The 25,909-nt window shown below is 36.3% G+C and overlaps 1 protein-coding gene across 1 annotated transcript in view; it reads left to right on the top strand.

The window, feature by feature from the left end:
- The window catches only part of ARID4B (AT-rich interaction domain 4B), a 67,648-nt gene that overhangs the window by 1,625 nt on the left and 40,114 nt on the right, over positions 1-25,909 (top strand). The window contains exons 3-12 of the mRNA XM_026844584.1: positions 4-176; positions 3,925-4,035; positions 9,492-9,557; positions 10,139-10,229; positions 14,483-14,562; positions 17,500-17,591; positions 19,817-19,955; positions 23,520-23,599; positions 24,919-24,992; positions 25,757-25,902. Of these exons, the coding sequence (XP_026700385.1) occupies positions 4-176; positions 3,925-4,035; positions 9,492-9,557; positions 10,139-10,229; positions 14,483-14,562; positions 17,500-17,591; positions 19,817-19,955; positions 23,520-23,599; positions 24,919-24,992; positions 25,757-25,902 (1,052 nt within the window). The remainder of the gene's footprint in view (positions 1-3; positions 177-3,924; positions 4,036-9,491; positions 9,558-10,138; positions 10,230-14,482; positions 14,563-17,499; positions 17,592-19,816; positions 19,956-23,519; positions 23,600-24,918; positions 24,993-25,756; positions 25,903-25,909) is intronic.

The raw sequence follows: 25,909 nt of genomic DNA, 5'->3' as shown, positions 1-25,909 counted from the left end.
CAGCCAGGCTGGCCGCGCACCTCGCAGGGGGGACCCCAGAGAAGCGCGGGTGCCGGCCAGCTCGTCCGCCGGCCCTGGTGGGCCGAGCGAAGTCACCCGGGCTCTGTTTTCCTCCGGCAGCCTTACCGGAGCTAAATCATGGAGCACCCTTTGCGGGGGAGCTGCTCGAATCGCTGGTAACGCTCAGCAGTCAGCACCCCGCTTCAGCGGGTGCTGGGGAAGGTCTCGCTCCAGTCTCTTTCCAAAACGGCCCTTCCGTGCCCTCCGCTCGGCTGCGGCCCCTCGCTCCCGCGGTAGCGCGGCCTCCCGCACAGCCCTGCCGGTTTCCCCTCGGAGCGGGATGTTCCGCTCCTGATGTCACCCGGCGAGAGCCTGCGCCCTTCCTGGTAGCCCGGCCCCAGTCATGCGAGCAAACGAAACAGTGATCCCTCATGTAAGCGCTCGCATGGCCGGTGGTTTCCACGAGGATCTTAAATAACAATCTTCTGTCAATAATTAAAAAAAAAGAAGAAAAAAAAAAAAAAAGAGAGATAAACCTGGAGATCACCATCAGCTTCACTTTTCCCTTTCTTCCTGTGTGAGCCGAAAGATGTTTTGAGAGGGTAGAGAGACATAGAAACATTGAGAGTAAATCTGGGGTGCATATTGGAGCTGCTCTGAAAGAGATAAGTTAATGATCGCATTATAAATGAACGGTGGTTTACGCTGGGCATACTTTTCAGTTTTCCTGTTGAGCAAAAGTTTGTTGATGGTTATATGATATGCTGCTGAAAAAGGTGATTCTTATTTACAAATTATAAAGTGCAAGATTATAAAATTATTATTTCATTATGTTCCAATATAAAATGGAAATGCAAAATCAGATTACCTTGTTTTAAAATAAAATGAAAGCTGAGACTGCAGCATGGACATTTGGAGGCAGCAACATATGAGACTAGTAGAGTTGTCTCAAAATGAGGTCTTCAGTAATTTTAAACTCAGAACCTTTTAATCTAGGGTAGTACAACGTTGCATCCCCCTCTTCCCCTTGAAAGACCATTGCAGTGCTACTTGTTAAGATAATTTCAATATACTTGTAATAGCTTTTCCAAGATTACTGAATCATGTTCTCAGATTTTTAGCTCCATTTTAACATACTGCTTTTTTTGTTGGTTTTGTTTTTTTTCTGGTAACTTGCACTGAAAAGCAAAGAAAGAATAAAAACAAATCCTGCCAAAGCATGTCAAAATTAAATAGGCAAAGATACATTCACTCTGAGTGCAAGGATGTCTATTAAATGACGTAAGCACAAAGCAGAGAAGGGATAACAGAAGGGTAAAAATAGCTGTATACTTATTTTTAATCTCTCTCTAATTTTGATGCAGTTGAATAAAACCTGCTTGAAAACAGGTGACTCACTGAGGGTTGGTGAAAATGACAAAGTCGTGGTAAGGATTATCTGAAATTAATGCCAGACTTTGATCATTACTGTTACTTTTCTAGTTTGCATTCTCTGATGCATCACATCTTTCTAGCTGTTTTAACTTACCACTTTCAGCTGATACTATCAGTCAGAATGACAGAAGTATTTTGAAAATTTTAGTTAAGTGATTTTTTTTTAAAAAAAAAAGAAAAGTCCACATAATTTGTGTTTCAGTGGAATAATAAAATTGCAGGAAAATTTCCTATATGTATCCACTGAAGATTTCACTGGTTATTTTTAAAAGTATAATGATTCATAGTGGTAATTAAAAAAATGCATTTCATCAGTATAAATTTTCCTCTCAAAAGCCACTCCAGTACTGTATTTTTAGTAAACATACCTGCAGTGGTAAGAAAATGGTCCATATGTTTGCTAATCTTTGAAATTATTTACAGTGGTAAATATTAACTAATTCCGGTGAAAGGAATTAGCTGTTGTAACAGGAGATTTAGGCTAGGGATTGAAATTGACGTGGTAGTAACAGAAATCTGTTCTTACAGATGTTCATTCTTCAAATGAATGTTCTTTTTGGAAGAAACTTTTAAAAATAAGACAGAGTAGTGATAATCACTAGTATTGGTGATTAAAACAGGATTTTAGATTCTTATAAAGTTTGATTGTTGACTTGCCTGTTTCTCTGCCATAAACTTCAAAACAGACAAAGATTGGAGCTTCAGGTTATCTTGGTTCCAAGTACTGGAGATCTTTTTTTTTTTTTTTTTTTTTTGAAGAAAAATTGTTCTTTATTTTCTGTAAGTTAACATTATGCATTTGTCTTTGAAATAATTTGTTTGGCTGTGTAGGGAGGTATAGACTGATACTGACACAACCATCTTTTGAAGTGTTTGTTTTTAGGAGAATTCTAGCTATGTGCATCTGTGTGGACCCATCTGGGATCTGTCTGTCTTGTTAAAGTAATCTCAATACTTCACACTTTCTTTTAAGTTTGGAAGATCAACTGTCATGAAAGACTGTCAACATTGTAGTGCTGAAAGTTTCTTCACTGAAGAGTCAGGGAGAGCAGGAGGGATGCTTCCTTCTTAGAGCTTTACTGACTTTGCAAGAGAATGCACTGCTGCTTTCCCCTGTTCAGATTTCAATCTTGTGAAGCAGCCACTATTTAGTACGCTTTGCTGAGAGTACTAAGCAAAACCAAGTTTATCACCTGAGTCCCTGTTTCAGCATCCTTCCAAGTGCAGTTGAAGGCAAGTACATTTACACTGTCAGACAAGCAAGGAGGGAATGAATTTCAGAGTCCCAACAGTCTTAACAGATACCTCATTAATCTCAGTTGAGTTTTATTGTTATTAAGTCTAGAATAGGAATGGATATGTGTTCATGAATGTACTATCACCAGAATAGTATATCCTACTACTCTGCATGCAGTCATCCACTGTGCATGCAGAGAGATAGAGAGGGAGGGATTCATTAGAGCATTCATGTTTCTGATGATCTTAACAAGTGCAGATTGATAACAGTTTTCTAGTAGTCTGAAATATATTCTGTTACCTGAAAATGAGAGGTAGACCTGAACAGAGGCAAGGTAAAAAAGCATCATTAATACAGAGTTAACACCTCATGTGTCTCGATAAATTCCTGAAGATCATGGACTGAAGCATTCAGGTACATACTTTCATGCCTTTACTTCTGATGTATTGGAGCTGGAAACAGCCAGTGGGAATTACCTGATGCTGAGTGCAAGTACTTTGGTATCAAGTAGTAGCTGAGACCTGTGAAGGAGATTATCTCTGTATTCTTCCCACAGAGAGCCTGGATATGTCAGAGTTGCCTCTTGTAAGCTGTGTTTGAATCAGTAGGGGTGCAGAAACATGATGTGGACTTAGAAAAGGGCTTCGATCTCCCTTCTTGACTCTCATTTGGGGCTGTATGGAGGCTTGCAGCTCTTGGAAACATACCTCACTCCTGTTGCATGTCCCCCTCTGTCTTCTCTCTTCTGACTCACGTTCTATGAAGTGATAGTGATGTGGTTCAGATATCTGGCATCTCATCCACCAGATGACACTGGGAGAGGTTGGGTGAGAGAAGATGGGCTTCTTTTGAAGGAACAGAGTAACCTTAAGTACTTGAGGGAAATAAACACCAGTGTCTTCACTAGACTCATCAAGTCTTGAGGCAGTTAAAGGAGAAGTTAGAACGCTTGGTTGGCCTTCACTATTGCAGCATGACTGGCCATCTGCTGTGTCTGCAGGTGGTGCAGAGGCTGGAGACTTGCGTGGTGCCGCTGCAGACAAGTGTGGTGTCAGTTTATTATATTCATGGTAGTCATTGTATGAGCTTAGTGTGGCATTCTGTGTTTATACTGCTGTGATATACATATGTTGTCAAGTTAAGTGTTATTGGGCTGTTTTGTAATGCTCCGTCCACAAAAGCTAGCAAGACCATGACAGCTATATTGCCAGTGGCCAGTAATTAAAAAACAGTTGTTTTTCTTTCTGTTCCAGGCCATTGATGAGCCTCCCTATCTCACAGTGGGCACTGATGTGAGTGCAAAGTATAGAGGAGCCTTCTGTGAAGCCAAGATCAAGACAGCAAAAAGACTTGTCAAAGTCAAGGTATGTGGTTTTCCTGCAAACACTGTTTTGGGGAAGAAGTCATCAATGTTCAAAATAGCACTATATGAAACTTCTTTATAGTCTCAAGACAGCTAAGAGGCTATCCTTTCCTTGGAGGCTGGCAGTGCAGTCTTCAAAATAAAAGCTTATTTTTGTTGGGAGGGAAGGGCTTTCCCCCACCCCCACGCAATTAAATATGTTCTGTTTCTTTCACTTCTTTGTCACCTCCTTGCATCCAGTATTTGTGGCTTTCAATTCCATAGGCTGACCTTAAAGTAATTGATCAAAATATGGCAAATGTAGGCTTATGTATCAGAGAATATTACTAGAAAATAGCTAAAACTCCTCAAAGTAAGTTCAATATGGTTTCTTTTACTTCAGGAGCACAGGCCACTGCCATTTAGCATTGGCAGCTAGATAATACTTCAGGAATAAGATGAAACCCTGCTGTCTTACAACAAAGACTTGGCATATTGAGTCCTACAGAATAGTAGGCAGGGGATCTCACATAATCTTTATGATGACTAGTTAATGACTGAATGAATCAATATAAGCTACATGCAGTACAAATAAAAATTGTGGAAAGGGATTACAAGAGATACATTTTAACATCCTTTGAAAATTCAAAGTATAATTTCTAGAAATAGAGAACAATGTTCAGGCTTGTTTTTATTATATATAGTAAGTCTACACTGCAAAATGGCCTTATATTTCTGTTTGGGTAATGTCGTCCTAAAAGCTTCTAATCTGGGAGCAGGTACTATTTTTCTGCTCTGCCTCTTAACCTCACACAGAAATATAACAGCAAGGATCAAAAGCACTTACGAAAAATAAATTAGATTGTTGTTCTGCAACAGAGTTATAGTGGCAGAATATTTTTCTTATATCTACTGTAAATATAAGTGAAAATATGTGAATTGTGAGTGGTGATAACCTGTTATAAAGAGCCTCCATTATAAACTGTCATGCATTGCTTGAGTCTACCCTCATGCTATGACTGATTTTTGCCTATAGTATGTATGAGGGAGAGAAAAAGCCCAAGTGGGCTTTTTTTCCCAAAATCCCTAGCAGGAAGGACTGTTGTCACTTATTTGATAATAATGTTAACTATAACTAGAAAAATGTAGTCTTAAATCTGACATCTTTAAAAAGCCTTTAGAGCAAATCAGTGGTCTTTTCAGTTCATTAGTCATAACTCTTAACAGCATCAGCTGGTTTATGCTTCACAGCACCATTGAGTTTAAGCGACTAAGTATTGGTATTTAAGCTGTTAAGTATCAGTATTTAACTACAGGAATTGTGTTGTGCCTAGATCAATGAAATCTTAATTCCTTTCAGAGGTCTTTCAGACCATCTTCTTCGAAGTCCACTTGCACTTAAGGTTATTCTTCATTAATAAATATTTTCTTAGGGATTTATTACTTGCAGTTTGGTCACTGCAGTGTTTTGCAAAAAGATCTTGAAATGAAATGGAATAGATTTTTTTTTTTTTTTTTACTGTAAGTTGTTTGTGGAGGCTGTGCCTGAAGCCCCATGGATTCACGTTTGTCTCTGTGTCTTAACTGTTACTGTATAGCTTAGGGCAGTTAAGCCCCAGTACTGTTGTTGCTTTGCAATGTGATTTGTGGTTGAGGGGGTTTTTGTGTATGTGTGTATGTCTGTGTGAGTGCAGTAACAGTATGTGGTTACATTGTCTTCTCTGCCATGAGTGTATTTCCTAAACTTAAGTGACCCCTTAATTTTCTCTAAAAATCTTTTTAACTCTTTCTGGGACATGTAGACTTTTCCCAGTATTAGCTCTAACCAAGATTCTTATCAGGTGTCTGGAATTTTGGTAGTTTATCTTCTGCATTTATTTACCACTTGTTTAAAGTTTATTTTGGCCCTGATACATTTTTATGCCTAGTCTCCTTGGTCTGCTGGAAGAAAAGTAAAGTCAGTTAACTTTGAAACATCAAGTTTTTAGTTTGAAGTTTTCATTTAAGATTTATAACTAGATCCTCTGTCAAAAAAAAAGAGGATGGTAAAAGAGTATGTCATCTTCAGGGAAGTGAAATACATTTAATTGTGTCTCTTACCTATTCTGTCAAATTCTGCTTCCTATAATATTTTGAGGAATACCTTCCTAATAACTTTTCCATCACCAGTATAATTTAATAACCTAATTCAATATGATGTGAGTGCTATGTATTTATTATTTCAGTATCAATAGATACTGTATTTCACAGCTTAGCAGTCTTTGTCAGGTTCTGTACATGGTACGGTATTTATGTTAACAATGTACTTTCATTACACACTTTGCCATGGAAAGCAGTAAAATGTAAGATTTTCCTGGACTTCTGAAAAGTATTGAAGGCAGTGAGGCTTGATTAAAGAGCAAGGCTTTTGGTGTTAGAAGAGTGGTAGTATTGTCCCTCAAACAGGGTTCATTATCCAGTGTGCAAAAAGCCAGTCCTAGGCACAGACTATATATCAGTTTATTCCATATTTGCGCAAATACAGAAAAGACCCACCAAAGATGGGTGCTAGGTGGTAATTCCACAAAGTAGCACACTACACATAAGAACTTTAAGGTAAGGTATTGATACACTTCAGACTACATGAGTACACTTTTACTATAATGACCACTGGTTAGTTTCTTACCACTTTATCCCTCATTGGTTTGTTACATTCCTCATCTCGGTTTGAAGTTACAGTGTGTTATAATTTTTCTGTGCAAGCTTAAAGGGTGAGGGTCTTTATTTGGACAGGGATCTTCAGAGAGGGGATGTGATTTTTTTTTTCTTGCTACTATAATGAGGAAAGATCCTTCAAAGGACACTCTAATCTCTAAGCTGATTTATGGTATACAATTTTAATGAGCTTCCATATTTCAGAATCTTCTTCTTCAAGGGCAGTAGCTTCTGATTAGAAGTTCCTCACCAAGTCATTGCTGATGTTTAAAGAACAGACTTATCTAACTGATACATCCTATATGTCCTTGTATTTGACGAGAAACATCTGTATGGACTAAATATGTCCTATATGTCCTTGTACTTGATCAGAAACATTTGTTTGGGCTACAGTAGTTCACTTAATCTTCATAGAATCTGTTATAGCATTTCTTAGAGAACTGTTTAAACCAGTTTATTTTGGCAGTGTCTCCTAAAACAATTAGCACCATCATCCACACCCACTTATATTTGGGCACTCTCCACCGAAGTTTCAGAAAAAAACTTGTTTTCTGTGTAGGTCTTTATTAAACAGAAACTAGTGAAGCATCTGCTGTATGGACCCTACCAAGACTTGTCTTTTCAGGATGGTGAAGAAAAGGGAAATTCCAGCTGAATCTAAATGGGTTGATGATGTGTCAAATGTCTTAATCTTTTGCCTGAGACAGAAAGTATCCACACTGACAAATACTATGGGCATTAAAACTCACACTAACAAATACCCAGATCAATTTTCTCAGCTTCAAGAAAGGCCAGTGGTGTCACACTGAGTTTGGAGTTTGAATATTTATGCTAATAACCAGTATTTTTTTGAGTATGTATCTCAAGAAGCAAAAACTGTTGGTATCAAAAATCTCCCCAAAGAGTCAAAGCCCCGAGGCATCTTTAAAAAGAAAAGCCATTCTGGAATACACAATAGCAATTTGCTTTGTTTATCTTTCCTCATAGTACATTGTGGCTGGCTCATGGTTTTGGATAGAGCTCCTTTTTGCTGTAAAATACATTTAAGATAATTGCAGAAAGTAAATAAAAACAGATGTCTCTAAATCAGAATTGATATACTTGATATTTCATATGAGCCAGTTGTGACCGCAGGTTTCAGATTACTTTGCATCTGAACTGAACTTTTGATTCCTAGATAAATCCCTGAAAGAAGAGGAATAAATACCTGTATCTGTCAGGCTGAAGTTCAAAAGAGTAGTCTTTGCTCAGTTAATTCTTACCCTGAATCCTTTGTCTGACTTGCAGGTTACAAAGTATGATTTTGTCTGCTTGGTGGACAGAAAGTATTTATCATCAGTAGGTAGGGTGATGCAGCTCCGAAAAAAATGTTTTCACAACAGTATGTATTGCTGTGATTCTCACAGAAGGTAGACAAGGTGACTGTTTCATGAAATAGCATCTGCAAGGTAGTAAAGCATTTTAGTGTGTTTGCTTTCTAATCAGCCAGTCAAGGTAGGCTCTCCTTAGTCCTGGTTGCAGGTGCTGTTCTCAGCTGTTTGCTCATTTCAAGGTTTACAGAACTCCTTAAACTCTTCTCCTAAGGAGACTAAGTAGGAGAATTGGTGTTAGAGAATGCTGTTGTTTTGAAGGAAACTTTGTTATTGGTGTGTGCTATGGAGAAACTCTCAACAATAGTGAGAACATAACCTTGGGTACACTTTGTGAACTAAATCTTCAGATTTAATGTATGATTGCTGTTGTTGAGATTCAGCCCTGTTATAGTACCTCTCATGTTACTTTATTACTTACTGTGAATGCTAAATAAAACAACACATACTTATACCAAGTAAGTGTGTTCTGGTGAACATTAGAAGATCACTTGTGTATATTAGTAAAATGTACAGATATACATAAAGTGTAATGTCAGAAGTTTCTCAGTTTCCATGAATTTTAAAAGCAGAGTGGAAATAAAACTTTAGTTGTAATTGCTAGGAAGATCCGACTTTCAGAGGTGTGACCAAGTTAATTTTGAGTGAAATGAATGGTGTGGATATCTGTAGCATCTGATACAGGTAACTTAATTGTAAGTTTGAATTTCCAGATGATTTTTTTCTGAGGACAGTATGTGTAACATTAAAGACACGGCCAATGACATGGGAAAATACCTTGGAAATACTTACGGGATTTACTTATGCCAGTTTTGAAAGACTGGAAAGTTAGCCATCTGTACATTTACTTCCAACTAACTATCAGTGTGTAGGTTAGGCTGACATTAATTGAAAGGCTGTTTGGGTTGTTCATTTTGTTTAGTTGATCGTGTCCTCTACTTTTTTGTGTGAGTTTTTCAACTGTGAATGAGGGAAATGCACTTCAATAAGCAAAAAAAAAAATAAATTATATGGTGTTAGATATAGGTGCTAAAACTTTGATTTCAGAGCATTGAAATATGTTTCTTAAAGATTATTTATCCTCTCAAGTCTTGAAACTTTCTTGGTGTGGTCCTAGACAAGTGAAATCTTCAAGAGAACTGCAGAGGTCGTTCTGAGCCATTAAACATTGTTAGTAAACTGTTGTCACTTTACCTTTAGAAGTAATGGTTCTATTATGAAAGGTAAAAAATATTTTAGAAGTTTTGATGACTAAGAAATTGTCTCCTCCTATTTCTAAAATATATGAATGAAGCTGTTTTCAGCAGGTAGAATGATGATTTAAGATGAGAGTAACAGAAGGGCTATTGACATCTGTATGTGCTTATGCTGCTCAATTGTATCAAGTGATTGTCAGTTGAATTATATTTTTTAGGTAACGTTTAGACATGATTCTTCAACAGTGGAAGTGCAGGATGACCACATAAAGGGTCCCTTAAAGGTAATAAATTTGTTTTATATTTTGCTAACACTTTGAAAAGCATTCTTTTTCAGTATTTGACATAAATGTGTATATGCAGTATAGAGTGAAAGTGGAAGGTTCCATTTATTACACAGGCTAAATAGGATCATGAAGTATAAAAGGTGGTGCTGCCAAGGTGGTATATTCTTCATGTTAACTTTTTCCCTTGTAGTTGAAGTGGATGTAGCACACAGGCCGATACAAGCCTCCTTGTTCTTTTTGGGCTTAAAACTAAGAAGTTTGGCTGACTCTGATTTTTAGTCACCGTTGATTTGGAAGACTCAGCTGGAGGATTTCATGGGCAAGCTCTTATACAAGAGAATGACATCACTCAAATTGGTTCTCGTTCCCCACCTGCTGGCAGGAAATAATCAGCTCAGTTGGTTTATTTTGGAGGAATGAAAGAAGTTTTGAGGGATATAAAGATATTCAAGTGAAACTGTATGGTATATTTAACGTAGAAATAGGTTAGAAATTAATTCTGTTTGCTAAATACAGAAGTGTTAACTTCACTGCCTGTTTCAGAAGCTCTCTAATGCTAAGTGGCTTTTGTATTTTAGGTTGGAACTGTTGTGGAAGTGAAGAATCCAGATGGAACATACCAGGAAGCAGTTATCAACAAATTAACAGATGCAAGTTGGTACACTGTAGGTAAGAGAAAGAGTTATGTATTTGAATAAAACTCATGACTTAAAAATAAGCCTGTGACCTGGACATGTCTTAAGCATGGTGAGAGATTTTTTGGAGATGCGTAGGTGTTCAAAGTTTGTATAAAAACCCCAAAACCTAAGGTTCTTATTCTGGGTTTTTATAGGAAACTGTACCCCCCACAGTGTGAAATTGGGACCCCAAATAAAGAGCTCGTTAATTGCTCTAAAATTGGTAACTGCTTCTTAGATATGTAGCATAATATTGTTAAATATTTTATAGCAGAATGTGCTGTCATATGTCCTTAAAAAAGGAAAAGTGCTTTTAAAGCACAATACTTATTTTCCCCTGCTCTCAAACTTAGCCCTGATAACAACCGTTGTAAAAAGACATAACTTATTTTTTTAAAAGTCTTTTCATATTTGTTTTCCCTATTTTCTCATGTGACATTTAAGACTTTAGATGATGTATCCACATGCCTGCAAGTTTTTTGTTTTGTTTTTTTCTTTAAATACTGTTTTTAAAGGCGTTATTTCCATGGGTTTACTCTCTGGTATGTCTTGGGGAAAACTGGTCAGCTGTAGAATTAGAACATATATTCCATTTGTGCACTGGTAGTCTTAAAGATATGACAGGAAATATATTTTCTCAAGAATCAGTACATACTCCTCTCCTTGGCAGATAGCTGGGTCATGGGAAGATAAAGAGCAGGTCTTGAAAGAACCTTAGCAAGTCTTAGTTGTTTTGAGATATTAAGGGTTGTTAATGATGAAGTGATGTTGAACAGCTAGGGAAATACTAACTTTCCCTAGTCATAGTCCTTAAGGATTATGGATTAGAGCTGGAAAGGAAAGGAAAGGATTAGAGCTGGAAGTTTTTCTTGTTGAAGAAGTATAATGTATGACTAGAGGAGAGATCAGGTTAGGATGGGGTGAAACATGAGGTATTAAGACAAGAATTAACATTATAGATAGTGTTTTTGTAATTAATATAGAAGTGGATCAGATATGAGAGCTTTTCAGAACAAAATGTCATAGCTGGTTTTAGAACTATGTTAAACATATACATACAACATAGTTTTATTATGCTTCTGAGAAAGTGTGAGGTTAACAGTTAGCAAGAAGAATAAGATAGGAGTCCATGAAGATCAAATTTTGAAGGTAGGTGTCACAGAGTTGCAGTCTGTAAATCAAAGTAGATGTCTGTCAAAAAATCCTGAACTTGAGAAATAGGAAGAGATGTAAGAGTTGAGACTGAAAACCATATTTTGTAGATAAAACTAGACAAAAGCATGTTGACCTAGCAGAATGAGTAGAAGTAGCACAGCTGCTGGCTATGTAATGTACTTTGAGAGAGAAGTGACTCTAGCAGCGGATGATTAGAAAAATCTTTGTCAGGAGGGTGAGTGGCATGAGACTGAAATTTTCTTTACAGACAGTGATTGACTTTGCAGATCTCAGTGAAAGCCCTACCTCAAGGAATAGTTGCCATTACCAGGTTTCAGAATTAGTACACAACCAGCAGTTACCTAATACTGTTCTAGCAGTTGTTGAGAACTATCTAATTACTTGCTTTTAATGATTTTGTGAATAAAATTACTATGATTTGGTCAAAAACTTTGTGAAGGACAGATAGTTCTGAAGTTGTACCCTTCCAGAAGTTGTCACTTAAGACTGTTTATGCCACTGCAGCAGTAGCATGTTGGATTTAGAGGAATAGCCGTTTTGGGGCTGCTTAGGAACTCTTTTCACACTGAAGTATGGGCAAGGTTGCTTTAAAAGCATCCCTGTCTATCTTATATTCATAAGATATTGTCTGAATAGAAATTGTACATCAGTTTGTTTATATGTCTTTTTTGATGCTACTACTTTCCTGCCAAAGGAAGATAGAAACTAAATCAAATTAAAAAAACCCCAAAACAAATAACTGATGCAGCCTTTTAAAATTAGCATTGCGCAGTTATATAAATACATGAAATGCCCTTAGTTTATTTGCCTGTCCTATAGTTCAAGTCCTCAGTTCAAGGAATTCATGGTACTGTTTTGTGATTCATATAAATGTGTCTTTAGAAAGTCTAAGGGTACTCTTAACATTTAACTCTGTGTTTACTATGAGGAAAAAAAATTGTAGGACTGTTTGCTGAAAATGCAGAACTGTGCATGTTCAAAAGTAGTCTTAGCACCTTCTGCACTTTTTTGTCATTACATTGCTTTTTCTCAGAATGCAAAGTGGGTTTATTTGCATTAAGTTGCCTCTTTTTTTCCCTTTTCCTTAGTTTCAGAGTAGCTGTTTTTAAATGCACTACACTTCTGTATGTCTGCTCAGTAGATTGTTTTGAGGATGTTCCATTAGATTAGAATGTCATATGTATTACAGCCATATGTGCTATGCTTGCCACACAGGTCTTTCAGGGAGGTGAAGCTTTTCCTTTGAATGTGTTTATGTTATGGAACAAGATTAAGAACCCCTCTGGCAGGCCACAAGCAGATTACCCTGTAGGATACATAATGTGGCTACCTACCTAGCTTTGAATAGGTTTACCTCTGTTGTAGTCAGCTTATCTCTTGAAGTGGATAGATTTTTTTTTTTTCCTTTTTTTTTTTAGTCTCTCATTATGTAAGGAGACTATTATGTTAATTAACACAAACTGAATTAGGAACCTGCTGCCTTCTACTTCACTTAACCAAGGGGGGGGCTTAATTATGTGTTGACCATTTGAGATGCAACTCCAAATCTGTATGTTTTCTTGTGCCGTTCTTGCTCATGATTCTTTTCAACAAATTTTGAAGTGGCAGATATGCATCTGTAACTGATACTTTATCACTAAACAGTACTCAACAATTACTGTAGTATAAAACACAGACGGGAATAGTAGTCACAAAGGGAAGTTTGTTCATCAACAGTACGGAATTTTAGAAGTAGGTAAAAATTACTTTTATACCAAATAAATACTAGTCAAGAATTTTGAAGTACCTTTTTTTGTATATTTTAATTTAAATTAGTAAATGTTGAAAATAGTACCCACTGTCTGAAAGCCAGATGAGGCTGAAAATTAATTTTTCTAATCTTGTCAGGCATCTTTTGCCAGTTGACAGCCTATCACAGTTATTTTGACTCGTTTGTGATAGTGTTTCCATATTTTTAGTTTTTTACCGCATGATTGAATTCTAATGAGACTGACAGAATCAGTCTTGGCAGTACTGTTGATGGACAGAGAAGATTTGAATGAAGGTGAAAGGAACATGTTAAGAAATTGCTGCAACTATTAATGTAATTATTTTAATCTAATCTTGGGGTTGTTTCTGTGCCCTCAAAAGTCTTCAAGGTCACTGCAGTGTGGAAACAAGAATATAATTGTTATCACTGTTGGGAAGGGGAGAGGAGATGAATTCTTGTCTCCCTGAACAGTGTAAGCATAGTGAAGAGTTAAAACTTGTCACCAGGTTTTCACCTGTTAACTATCTGTTGAGGACTTGACAAAAGCTTACATTTTATATGACCAGTTTATCAGCTTCTGAAGATTCCACCTTGAATGTGTGCAGACCATTTCAGGATTCAAGAGGATAAAGTATGTAGCTGAAGCCAACTGTAATACAAATTTGTTTCCAGTTGACCTATTGATAGCAGAGGTAGAAGGAAGTCCAGAAGGCAGGAGCTCCACAGTCCTCTCACTACAGCTGGTTTTGAAGATTGTGTGCACTTCGACTATTTTCATTTTCTTTAGGCTGATGTCACTGTGGTTTTATAGCATAGTTGAATGAAGTCACTAGAGAAATCTGTTGAATTTTCCTGTAACATTAAACTGTAACCTTTTTCACAAAATCCCGTTTATGTTTCTCCATAGTAAGCGTAGCTCCCATTTGAATATTGTAGTTCTGGTTACATAGTAAAGTTCTGTAAAAATTGAAAATGCATGAAGAATAATAGTTTTTCAGTTCTAGCCTCCCGTTGATTTTTAATTTTGTGTCCTGATCCATGAATTGTTTCAACTACTGATTACTTAATGTTCCATTTAACATATGCAAGATTGGATTAGATCTGGTGAGACAGCAGCTAATGTATTTGGTCGATCTATGCGAATGATTTACTGGATATGCAACAGTATCCAGGTACTGCTTTGTTTTAAGGACTGGCCTCAGGAATGTATGTTTCATTATTTCTGAGACTTCAATCCATTATTTACTGATACTGTGATTTAAAAAAAATCTTTTTAATCTTTTTGGTTTTTTCTTGCCTCACTTCTTACCTGGTGACAGTATTTGATGATGGTGATGAGAAGACTCTTAGACGTTCTTCCTTGTGTTTAAAAGGAGAAAGACATTTTGCTGAAAGCGAGGTAATTGAAGAATTTTTATACAATAACTTTTTATTTAGAAAAAAAATATAGTGACATTTTTAGTACCTTAGTCTTCAATGTTATGTACATCCATGCTAAAAATGGGAATTATGTAAAATACGGTCTACAGGGTCTGGCTCACTCTTTTTTAAAGTCAAGAAATACAATTAAATGTCACCAAATTCTGTAAGTTAAGAAACAAAAACAGCTTTTGTAGTTTTCATGTTTATATTATTAATGGTTTATAGATTGTAGATCACACAAAAAACCTGTGATCACACAACTACTTCGCTTTATATAAAAAAAATTATCTGTAAGTATTCAATTAGAAAATTCCATTGGTACATGAAAAAATTAACGTAAATCTTTGGACATAATTAAGTTCTGCTGGATTTTAGGTAGATGATCAAGTCTAATTTGTAATAGCTCATAAACTTGAAAGACCAATACTTTTCTTTTAAAAGACAAATGATAAGTTGCTGTTATTGTTACTTTGAAGACAGTTACCGATATTCTGAAACTGGTTCATGTCTTAAAGTTGACTTGCATATTAAAGTATGCAGACATTTGTAGCAAATTTCAAGTAGTTGAAATTTCAGAGTGAGGGTTATTCCTCCTTATTATGTAAGACAATCTGGACTGATGGGCCTATTTATGTAAACATGTTAGCTTACTGGAAAGCTACTGAAGACAGGGGTTTTTGTTATACATAAATATGCTTTATAATTACAGTCAGCTGAGCTTGTTGCTTGCTTTCTGCATTCTTGTGAAGGTTCAGATACCTTCTAGAATCCTAAATCAGGATTGCACATATGTAAAGAAGAGGGCCTAATTAGATGCCTAAATCTTGATTCAGATACAAATGCTGTAATATTAAAAGATTACATTGTTCCTTTGATTAGCTCTTTGTTATTAAGGATCAACATTCCTGAAAATTAAATTGCTTCTGTTCCATAAATACTATTTTAATATGGTTTTAGGAGTATTACTTTATAGTAAGCAGGTTGAAAATTTTAGTCTATGCATATTGCTTTGCAACCTATTTGGCTAAACAAGAATAACTTCAGACTATTTTGTCAGATTCAGAGACACCTTACATTCATGTGATTCCTACTTTTTATTTTATCATCATTCTTACTGTCTCAGCTTTTGATGTCTTGTCGAAAGTCACTGATATGCAATTCATTGTAACCAGCCCTCAGTGAAATGAGTGTTGTGCATTTCTAATAATTACCTCATGACTGCATGGTTCCTCAGCAAGGAAAACTGCATCTCCAGTTTCTGTTGTAATTAGACCAATACCGCAGCATTGTCTTGTTCTCCTGTTTCTTAAGCTTCATCTCTGACTTCCCAAGTGTGTGGGACCTTTTAGGGTGTCCACCACACTCAGAAGTAATCATGCATTTACATTAAGATTTAAGAAGCCAGTTTTATTGTCTTATACATCCAGTTCTGCCTGACATGTAATACTTCTGAGATTCTTGTTTATGTTTCACATCTAAAAATTCATACATGACTCAGAAGTATAATTCGGAGGACCATGTTTACTTTGGGGGAGTTTATGCCTTTTTTCAAAGAACAAGTGCCTATACAGAATCACAGAATCATCTAGGTTGGAAAGGACCTTGAAGATCATCCAGTCCAACCATCAACCTAACACTGACAGTTCCCAACTACACCACATCCCTCAGCACTATGTCGACCCTACTCTTAAACACCTGCAGGGATGGGGAGTCCATCCCCCTGGGCAGCCCATTCCAATGCCTAACAACCCCTTCTGGAAAGAAATGCTTCCTAATATCTAGTCTAAAGCTTCCCTGGTGCAACTTGAGGCCATTGCCTCTTGTCCAGTCGCTTGTTACTTGGTTCAAGAGGCTCATCCCCATCTCTCTGCAACCTCCTTTCAGGTAGCTGTAGAGGGCGATGAGGTCTCCCCTCAGCCTCCTCTTCTTCAGACTAAACACCCCCAAACCCCAGTTCCCTCAGCCACTCCTCATAGGACCTGTGCTCCAAACCCTTCACCAGCTTTGTTGCCCTTCTCTGGACACGCTCGAGTCATTCAATGTCCTTTTTGTAGTGAGGGGCCCAAAACTGAACACAGGAATCAAGGTCCGGCCTCACCAGTGCCGAGTACAGGGGCAAGATCACTTCCCTGTCCCTGCTGGCCACACTGTTTCTGATAGAAGTTTTTTATACAAAAAACTCTTGTGTACCAGGAGCCTTCAAATCTGTAATGGTTGTCATTTAAACAGATAACAGCAGTCTTAGGGAAAGAAGATACTGCGTGTCCATGAAGTACTTCTGTTGATGCTTTAGCATTCTCCCTGAATGGAGAAAGTTCATTCTTTCTCTCCCTCTCTTTTGTTTTGGTGTTAATAGAGCATCACGTAGCACCCTCTCAATTATCAATATAGCAACATCTTTAAAATTGTTTTAGAATCTTTTTCTCCTGCTTCAAATTATGAATTGCTAACAAAAATACAGTTAACTCATATTTTTAACAATATCAATAACAAACTCATATTTGCTCCTACTGAGTTATCCTGCAGTTTCATTTCATAGGGGACCTTTGTTCATTTATAAGTAGATGATTGGGTGTTTAGTCTGATGGTAGGACAGGCAGAAAATTTATCCTGTAGAGATGGAGTATCCCAAGTCAGCAGAATAGCTGATACTTAATTCTCTGAATGGTCCTAAGACAGGACTTCTGGGAAGAATTGTCCGTGTTGGACAAAAGTTAATTAATCAGATGTGGGGACAAAGTGTTTTAAAAAAAAAAAAAGCCCAAACAAAACACTTTTTTTTTTTTTTTAAGATGAGAAAGTCTCTTTATTGACAAAAATTACTTTAACTAGATTATGCAAACTTATGATTTGGAAAATGACTTAGCAAGGTTTTTTTATATGTGTATGTATATGTATTTTCTAATTTCAACAGACACTAGATCAGCTTCCACTCACAAATCCTGAACACTTTGGGACTCCTGTTATAGGAAAGAAAACAAACAGAGGAAGGAGATCTAATCATATGTAAGTTTAACATCTTTATATCCCTGCTGTTTGTATTCAGTTCTGAAGCTTTTGCTGTGTGTGGAGTTTTATTAGTTTTGGGTTCAGACTTCTCTTATTCAAAACCAGGAAGCTATATTTAAAGTGTTGTTTAGCACTCAAACTGAAAGTCAGTTTTACCTGTATTGTTGCATGCAAGAATTACAAGTCTTGATGTAATCAGTATTTGAAATAGTACTGGGTATAGACAAGAGGTTTTTTCATGTTTTTGTTACTTAAGTAAAAAAAGAAAGTGAAATACCAAGTGGAAATGTGTTGTTAAGCTGTCTTCAGAAGCTTCTCTTTAGTAACATATTGGTATTATAAAATGTATTGGACTCAAACTAAAACCATTACAATGCAGTCTTTGCCCAGCTGATACAAAGTCTTTGTAGAAGGTAGGAGAATCTTCATGTAGACCTTTGGTTTCTCATTACAGGCTCTCGGAAGGGATTTTAGAAATAGGTTAACAGTATTATGGTTTGCAGCAAAGTTTATTGATAGAAAAATAAAGTTCAGGAATCATGACTTGATTTCCTAGGTGCCAAAATTCTTGGTAGTTGTGATCTTGAAAAAAACACTTAAATACTCCATTGACTGGGGGGGAGGATATGTTTGTGGGTTTTTTTGGTTGGTTGGTTTTGAGTTTTTTGTCTTTAAAGCTTTGAGGTGGCAGTGGCTGCAGTGGGAAGGGACTTTTCATGCTTGGATTGCCCTTTCATGCTTCGTCTTCTTGATAGCTTGAAATCAGTATTGCCCTGTATATGTTGGGGTACTATAAATTTACTTATTAATTATTTATTTGTGATGTATTGAAGGAAAATGATGGAAAAAGATGGCATATACTACAGAGAATGTGATCACAGCATTCTTGGTGTCTGTGACTGGGTTGTTGTCTTCTCTGTTTCCCTAACTGTACAGGACAACATTATGGCAGAAACAACACACTTATCTTTAACAACACACTTATCTTTATCTTATGATTAATACTGATCCAACTGAGTAAAAAGACAATTTGCACAGATACTTGTATAACTGAGCTAGGTTGTTTTCTCTCTAAAATAGTCCTGGCTTTCTCCCTGGTCCTTGACTTCTTTGTCTTCCCACAAGAGATTCGCAGACCCCAAAAAAGCAGCCTGGAAGACTTTCATACCATGTTTTAAAAGAAATGACTACTTTAAAAAAAGGATGCTGGGGGGAAGAAACCCCCAATGCTTTATTAGCACTGCAAGTAATGACGTAAAATTGGGGTAGGGAAAACAAAACATAATTCACCTTAGACTGTAAATCAGTTCTGTTCTGTTACGTGAGTGTTAACTGTGAGTTTTCTGCTAATACTGAACTTTATACTGTAGTTATGTGAAAAATGGAAGATAGTGTTTAAAATTCTGTCTTTTGTGGTCATTGAACATGTAAGGTTATTTTCTGAGAATTAACCTTCAAACTGACATGATTTTTTTTTTTTTTTTTTTTTTTTAAATCAGTTGCAGGTAATTTTAGTTGGAGCGGGTTTCTACATTTAGACTCCCCATGTGGTTAAAACAAGGTGGAGCTTTGTACTGGAACAGTCAAAACAATGAGCCAGAACCTTTTTAAATCAAAATATATTTGCACCTTTGTCCATCTACTTACATTCCAACACTCTGTAAAATGTGAAATTGAAACAGTGCTTGAAATGTTTCACTGCACATCTTTAAAGAACTGTTTCAGGATAAATAGTCTTCTTTTTCTCTTTGCTATTCATCTTCATAGCCCATGTTTCTTCTTCAGAAATTCTTCAGTCCTCTTTCAAAGTAGTTTTTTATTGTCTGTGGCTGTTAAAGTAAAAGCATACAGCGATTAAGAGGAAAACCAAACCAATTTAGCTTAATGTTGGTCCAAAACTACAACTGCAACATTAATTTTGAACAGTGTTTCATTAGGGCAGAATTCATGTTTTGAATGTCCTGATAGTGCACTTCTATTCCTCCATGTGGATGCATGGTGGTGTTTTGTTTGTGTGTTATGTGTAGATGTGTATTTTTGAGTTTGTAAAGTTTGAGTAGTTGTTATAACATCCTTACAAATACTTCTAGTAATTTTTATCCCAAAACACTTAACAGACAATTCACTGTTATTTTTGTCTCTTTGATAATTAGCTTTGGATTTCCTGTAACTAATAGGCAGGTTTTGAATAATTGAGTTTTAAGTCTTTTTCTGTTGTTTAGTCCTGAAGAAGAATCTTCATCCTCTTCCAGCGATGAAGATGAAGATGATAGGAAACAAAGTGATGAGTTATTAGGAAAAGTTGTGTGTGTGGACTGCTTCAATGTGGATAAAAAGAAAGCTCTGTGGTTTCCAGCCCTGGTAAGAGTTTCATCTTTATTTTAATTTTGTAAAGTTTTATTTACTTCCTAGGCACCAAAGAAAGGTGGGGTTTTAAATTTTTGATGGATTAACCTATATTTTTATTAGAACATAATATGTTTCTTCAAATTGAACTTTATCATAATAGTCAAAGGAAATATATATGTAAATATGTTTGTTTACAAAAAGTAATTGCTGGCATGGCTTTAGTTTCTCCAAACAGCCAGAGCTGCTTGTCCTAATTCCAGCTCAATGGTGTGTTTAGTACTTTGGAATAAAATGTCAAGGTGTTTTTTGTAGGCTATTGCATGTCATTTTTCTGAACTACCAAGTTTTATCAAGGAAGAAAAGATGTGCAAAGAGAGGGAAAGTTTAGTGGTAACTTAAATATTATTTCTCTAGATTCAATATTAAACACATTTGATAGTAAAATCAAATGGAGTTTTTTTGTTGCTGTGGTAGGTAGTAGAGAATTGTCAATAAATTTCCTTTAAAATAGTATTGTAGTCTTCTAGTACAAATATTTTCTATCTTCCTTTATTCTGGTTTAAAGACACTTTTTTCCAAATAAACTTCTAATAAAATATCACTGTTAATGTAAGGATCACGCATAGAGTGGCTGATATATTCGGAAGTTAACATATTTCCATGTGTGATACGTTCTAGTACCATGCTTTTTAATTTTTATTTTATTATTAATTGTAAATATTTGAATAACTTCTCCCTGCTTATCTAATTTTGGGAAGACTTGTGCTCTGCTTTTGAAAAGATGCCATACAGTAACATTTAAATCCCTTAGTGTGTGCAGTAGCTTTCAGTTACAACTCTCTGCTTGTCATCTCCTGTGTCTTGTTATACAGTGCAGAGGCTTTCCAGCAAGACTTTTGGAAAGTTGGTGGGAGAGAGTTAAGTCATTGAAGTCTTTTTTACAAGGGAGAGAGCAGAATATATAGCAGGGAGATATCATGTTAATGACAGATAGACAAGAAAATTGAGCTGTTTCTTTACTGAAAGCTGTCATCAAGATTGATGCAATATTGCCTATATCACAGTTGCATTCTGAGAACTGGTCAGTTAGGACTGGCTTGAGCTGGTTTATGTCACACTGTTGGGTTAGCCCTCCTGGTCACACACATGACAGATGGTAGTTTCCATGGCAGCCTCTACAGTAGGTATTGGGCTTGACTGTGATTGATGTAGTGCTACTTAGTATGAGCTATGGGTCAGACCTTAAAGATTAACTGAAATGTTGTTTGTGCTCCCAAGGTATGCTAAAGATACATATTGTTATTTCTTGGCTTTCATTTGGAGGTTGGAACAGCTCATTCTTCATGGAAAGCTTCCTGCAATGAATGAGAAATAGTAGGGAGATAAAGTTTGAGGGTGGAGCTCATTAACTCTGAAATAGCTTATCCTAGATTAACTCTTATTTTAGTAATCAGGTTTATAGCTCTACAAATAAACATCTTACTGCATTTAACTTGAGAGGTTGTGCCAAAGAATAGATTTATGCCCTAAATAGGGTTTTGTTGTTTTTGTGGGTTTTTTATTCCCCTGCCCTGTAGCTATGCTTCTCAGTTCTGTTACCTTAAAAGCAGGTTACTTCTGCTACATCAGCAAAGTAATTTTGTCTATTACTGATAAATTTTGCTTTAAATTCAGGTTTAATATGCTGAAGAATACGTATCCCAGAATTGCTTTGTTATTAATGATATTATGTACTGATACACTTTGTGTATAAGCACAGAAGACATTGTGCAAGTTTATTGTGTGTAAAGAAATCCAGGGATTAGTCTAACCTTTACAGCAAATAACAGTTAAGATTAGTAGTGGAAACTGATTACTTTGGGTATCAGTCCTAATAACCAGACAGCCTGTCACTTATAAATCTAAAACTGTAGAGGTATAAATGTGGTAAAAATTATTTTGAAGACTCAGTGATTGACTACATTCTTTTAATTCTGCATGCCTGGCTAAGGTTTTTTTGTTTGGTTGATTTTTGTTGGGGTTTTTTGGGGGAGGGTGGTGGTGGTGGTGAGAGCAATGGCTAATTTTAAAAAGGTCTGGCAGTTTTTCCTTATGTCAGAGTGTGGTTTAGTAAGCCTTATAACATTGCTTAGTTTTGTGTACTTAAAGGCTTTTGGAAGGTGCAGCGAGGAAATCTGCTTGCGGTGTTTTCAGAAAATTGAGTTTACATAGGATCATCTCTCTTCATCCTCCTATGACTCCAGTGGAGTTTGTTTTGCAAGGAAATTGAGAAAACTTGATTGAGGCAAAATGGAGGTGATGTTGCTTGATGTAAAGGCACTACATGAGGTTGTGGTAAACTGTTTTCCAACCTCTGAATGGATTTCTGACTGCTAAGATCTTGATGCTACTGGAAAACCAATAGCTAAAGCCAGAATGGCCTTTCTCCATCTTTAGAAAGCTAGGAGATTGTACCTGTCTATTTCAAATGGGGGATGATAATCACTGTCTTTTGCCTTAATACTAAAACACTGTTGCAAACTGTATCTCAAACTGCATTTCGATTAGTAAGTTGTAGTTTTGTAATTTCTTTGGAGACTGTAGAATGCATTGACTCTGGAGACATAGGCTGTTAAGTTTTATTTTTTCTATATTGCTATACTCTGTGATATGCAACTTGTTTCCAAATCAGTTGGAGCTTTTGACTTTACCTTCTAAAATGCTGAATGGCTGGTGACCTATGTAAGGAGGGGAAAAAAACATTCATGCAATACCTTTGTGTTTGGAAAAAGTAGGACTGAAAGGATTTGGTGTAAGAGAGAAGAGGTATTCACCAGGGCTAAATTTGGACTGTGATCATTTGTTGTTCCTTGGAGAAGCAGCCAGAATTTTCTTAACTTTCAGGGAACTTCACATGTTTTGAGAGAAGAGAGCTGAGTGATGGAGAGGTTTGCTTTTTTGTTCTGTAATTCTGGAAATTCAATATATTTTTTTTTTATTCCTGAAGCTTTTTAATTAGTAACTTGTATACTGGTTTAACAAAACTTAAGGGGCTTTTAAAATTGCAACAAATAATTAATATGTTGTCTCAGTGCTAGACTTTATTAGTCTACTTCTGGAATTAAAGAACCTATCATAATACTTGTACTTGAGGCACTTTCCTAGGTAAATAACTTAAGAATCTTCCATTAGAAAATTACATTTCATAAATCTTGTATGCCTTTGTTTTTGAAACTCTGTGATTACATCCTTGCAATTTCTGTAAGTTTTTCAGAAGAGGTCTCTAACTCAGGTGGCAGCACTTGGTTAAATTCCTGTCCTTTTAGGATGAGGAGTAGAATAAACTGTAGTGGCATTACAGTTACTTAACTTCTGTCAGAATTCTGTTCTTACTTACGTCTCTGGCAGCAGCTGTCAATTCCCTCCAGGAAGAGAGGAACTCAGGAGGTTGTCACTCCTGTGTTTTGAGGGATCTCAGTTGCTCTTAGCGTTGCTAAAGATGAATGAACCCAAAAGGTTTTTGTGAAGCATTGGTATATACTATTACTATTTCTTTTTTTTTTCTCTCTAAACTTTGCATTTGTAATATCTTTGCAGGTGGTTTGTCCAGATTGTAGTGATGATATTGCAGTGAAAAAAGACAATATTCTTGTTCGCTCTTTCAAGGATGGCAAATTGTGAGTAGGAATGTATAAGTTGATAACTGAATAAAATCTATACCAGTCAAGTGAAATGTAGTATGAGATGTGTTGGGTAAAGTATTGATAACATCAGTAAGCTCAGTAAGTTTCTGTTGAGATTTTTCTAATGTTTAGAAAACTTTTAACAGCCTTACGTTGTGATGAAATTAGTCTTGAAGTTTGTCATTATTAAGAATGGGATGTGTAAATCTGTCTTAGTTTTAATTTCATTTTTACAATGGTGGCAAACAAAGCTGTATTTTGTGACTTCAAGAATGGCCTGAAACTCTTTCCTTCTCTGCTTGGAATAGAGCACTGCTTTTCAGAGATGTGGCCATAATTTAACTAGCTACAGAAAGGAGTGGTTGAGGGTCTGTGCATGCATGCACATACACCACATGCACACGCACAAAGTATTTTTCTTTTTTTGAGGTGGTAAGGCATATGTTTATCTCAGTCTAGACTACAACTGCATATTATCATCTTTGAGGAGAGCTGTAGTACTACTCAAAATAGGAAAGAAGATAGTGAAACCTAGAAAACTGGACTGTATAGTATTTGCCATAGAATAAGGAACTCTGTGTTCTTAAACTCATGTTGGCCAGGGAGAGGGGTTGATGAATGACAGTAGAATTGTTTTTTCTAGGTTTTTGTTTTTATTTTAAAAGTTGCAGCTATTTATTGTGCTTGGTTCAATTTAACAGAATGCTTTTGCAGAAAGTATATTGAAATATTTAACAGTTTCATTGTGGCTTAATTACTTACTAAGTCTAGGCTCTCACTTTGCCATTTGATAGTTACTCAGGCATCAACATGTGTCACTGAGGAAAAATACATGGGCACTTGCACGCACAAGTGCATACCCCCCACCCCCCAAAGCTGAAGTTCAGTAGAAATTTTTAAAAGTGCTTTGTTCTTTCAGTTTGGAAGTCTTTCATTTCGTACTGACAATTTATACTCATTTATGTTTTAAGCAAGGTAGGGTTTTGTTGTTTGTGGGTGAGTAGTTACTTGCTAAATTAACATGAGGTTTTTGTTAAGTGATATATATTTGGGAGATTCTGGAAACTACTAGTGGAAGAATGCCTTCTTTAATATGCAGTGAATGCATATGATGGTCTAACCAAATTTATATAGAAATTTGTTTTTTAATCCACCAACTAATACCATACAAGAGTAACACTATAGAACTGTCAAGATGTTCATATGATTATTCTGTATGTTTAGTAAGTGTGTTATAGTCTTAGTGACAGGTCTGTATTATACTGCTAATTTAGCTTTAACACTTTTTTTTTAACACTTTCTAAATTATCTAGCGTTTCTGTGCCAAGAAAAGATGTTCGGGAGATTAGTGAAACTTCACCAAAGCCTGATGCTTTGTTAAAACAAGGTAAAAATAACTTTTTATGAGAAAACACACGTGTATGTATTTACTTCGTTATGTAAAATGAACCAAATTTATGGTAGATTGGTTCGTGTCTTAAAAATGCTAAAATACAGGATCATTTCCTATAGCATAACATATTGAATATATATACTGCACTTGTTTTAAATGTAGATATGCCAGACAAAGTATATAATCATACAGTGCACACTGGCTTTATTGGTTGTTTAGTCTTCAGCATTTTGCATTAGACCTTCATAGAATTATTCTCACCATAGTACCCATAATAGTTACAGGTTGCCTTTTTGCACTCTCAAGAAACTGGGATTGTGGATTCATTTGAAAGTTTTAAGTTGGCATGATCCAAGTCTTAGAACTAGCTTGTGCTTATTTCTTCTTCCTTCTCCCTGTTCAGTATACATAAACCACAGTGTAAACCTGTTGGAATAAGGGTTCTCTCAATTAAATTTTCATATATGCCCTAATACAGAAGATCCTTAGTTGTGTCTTACAGTCAGTGGCATGGTAATAATCCTAATAATAGCTCTGAATAATTTGATGTGCAGAGAACACTAGGCCAGTTTGGCTGGGGAAGATAAATAAGGATGGACAACCTGGGGTTGTTGAAGTTCTCTGAATTTGGGGGTGGAATTGTTAATTAGCAGTCCTTCCTTCTTCTCCCCTTCCCCTCCCCCCCTACTTTTTCTGATTAAAAAATTTGGTCAAACTGATATTTCCCACAGTGCTAACAAATGCTGGTCCTTTTACAGCTTTTGACCAAGCCCTTGAATTTCGTAAAAACAGAACTGTTCCTAGTAACTGGAAAACAGAATTGAAAGAAGACAGCTCCAGCAGTGAAGCTGAAGAAGAGGAAGAGGATGAAAAAGAAAAAGAGGATAACAGCAGTGAGGAAGAGGTAAGTG

This window comes from Athene cunicularia (assembly GCF_003259725.1).
Source record: "Athene cunicularia isolate RWA chromosome 3 unlocalized genomic scaffold, athCun1 chr3_part1, whole genome shotgun sequence".
Taxonomy (NCBI): Eukaryota; Metazoa; Chordata; class Aves; order Strigiformes; family Strigidae; genus Athene; species Athene cunicularia.
Note: the sequence above shows the minus strand (reverse complement) of the source record. Positions and strands in the feature narration are given on the sequence as shown.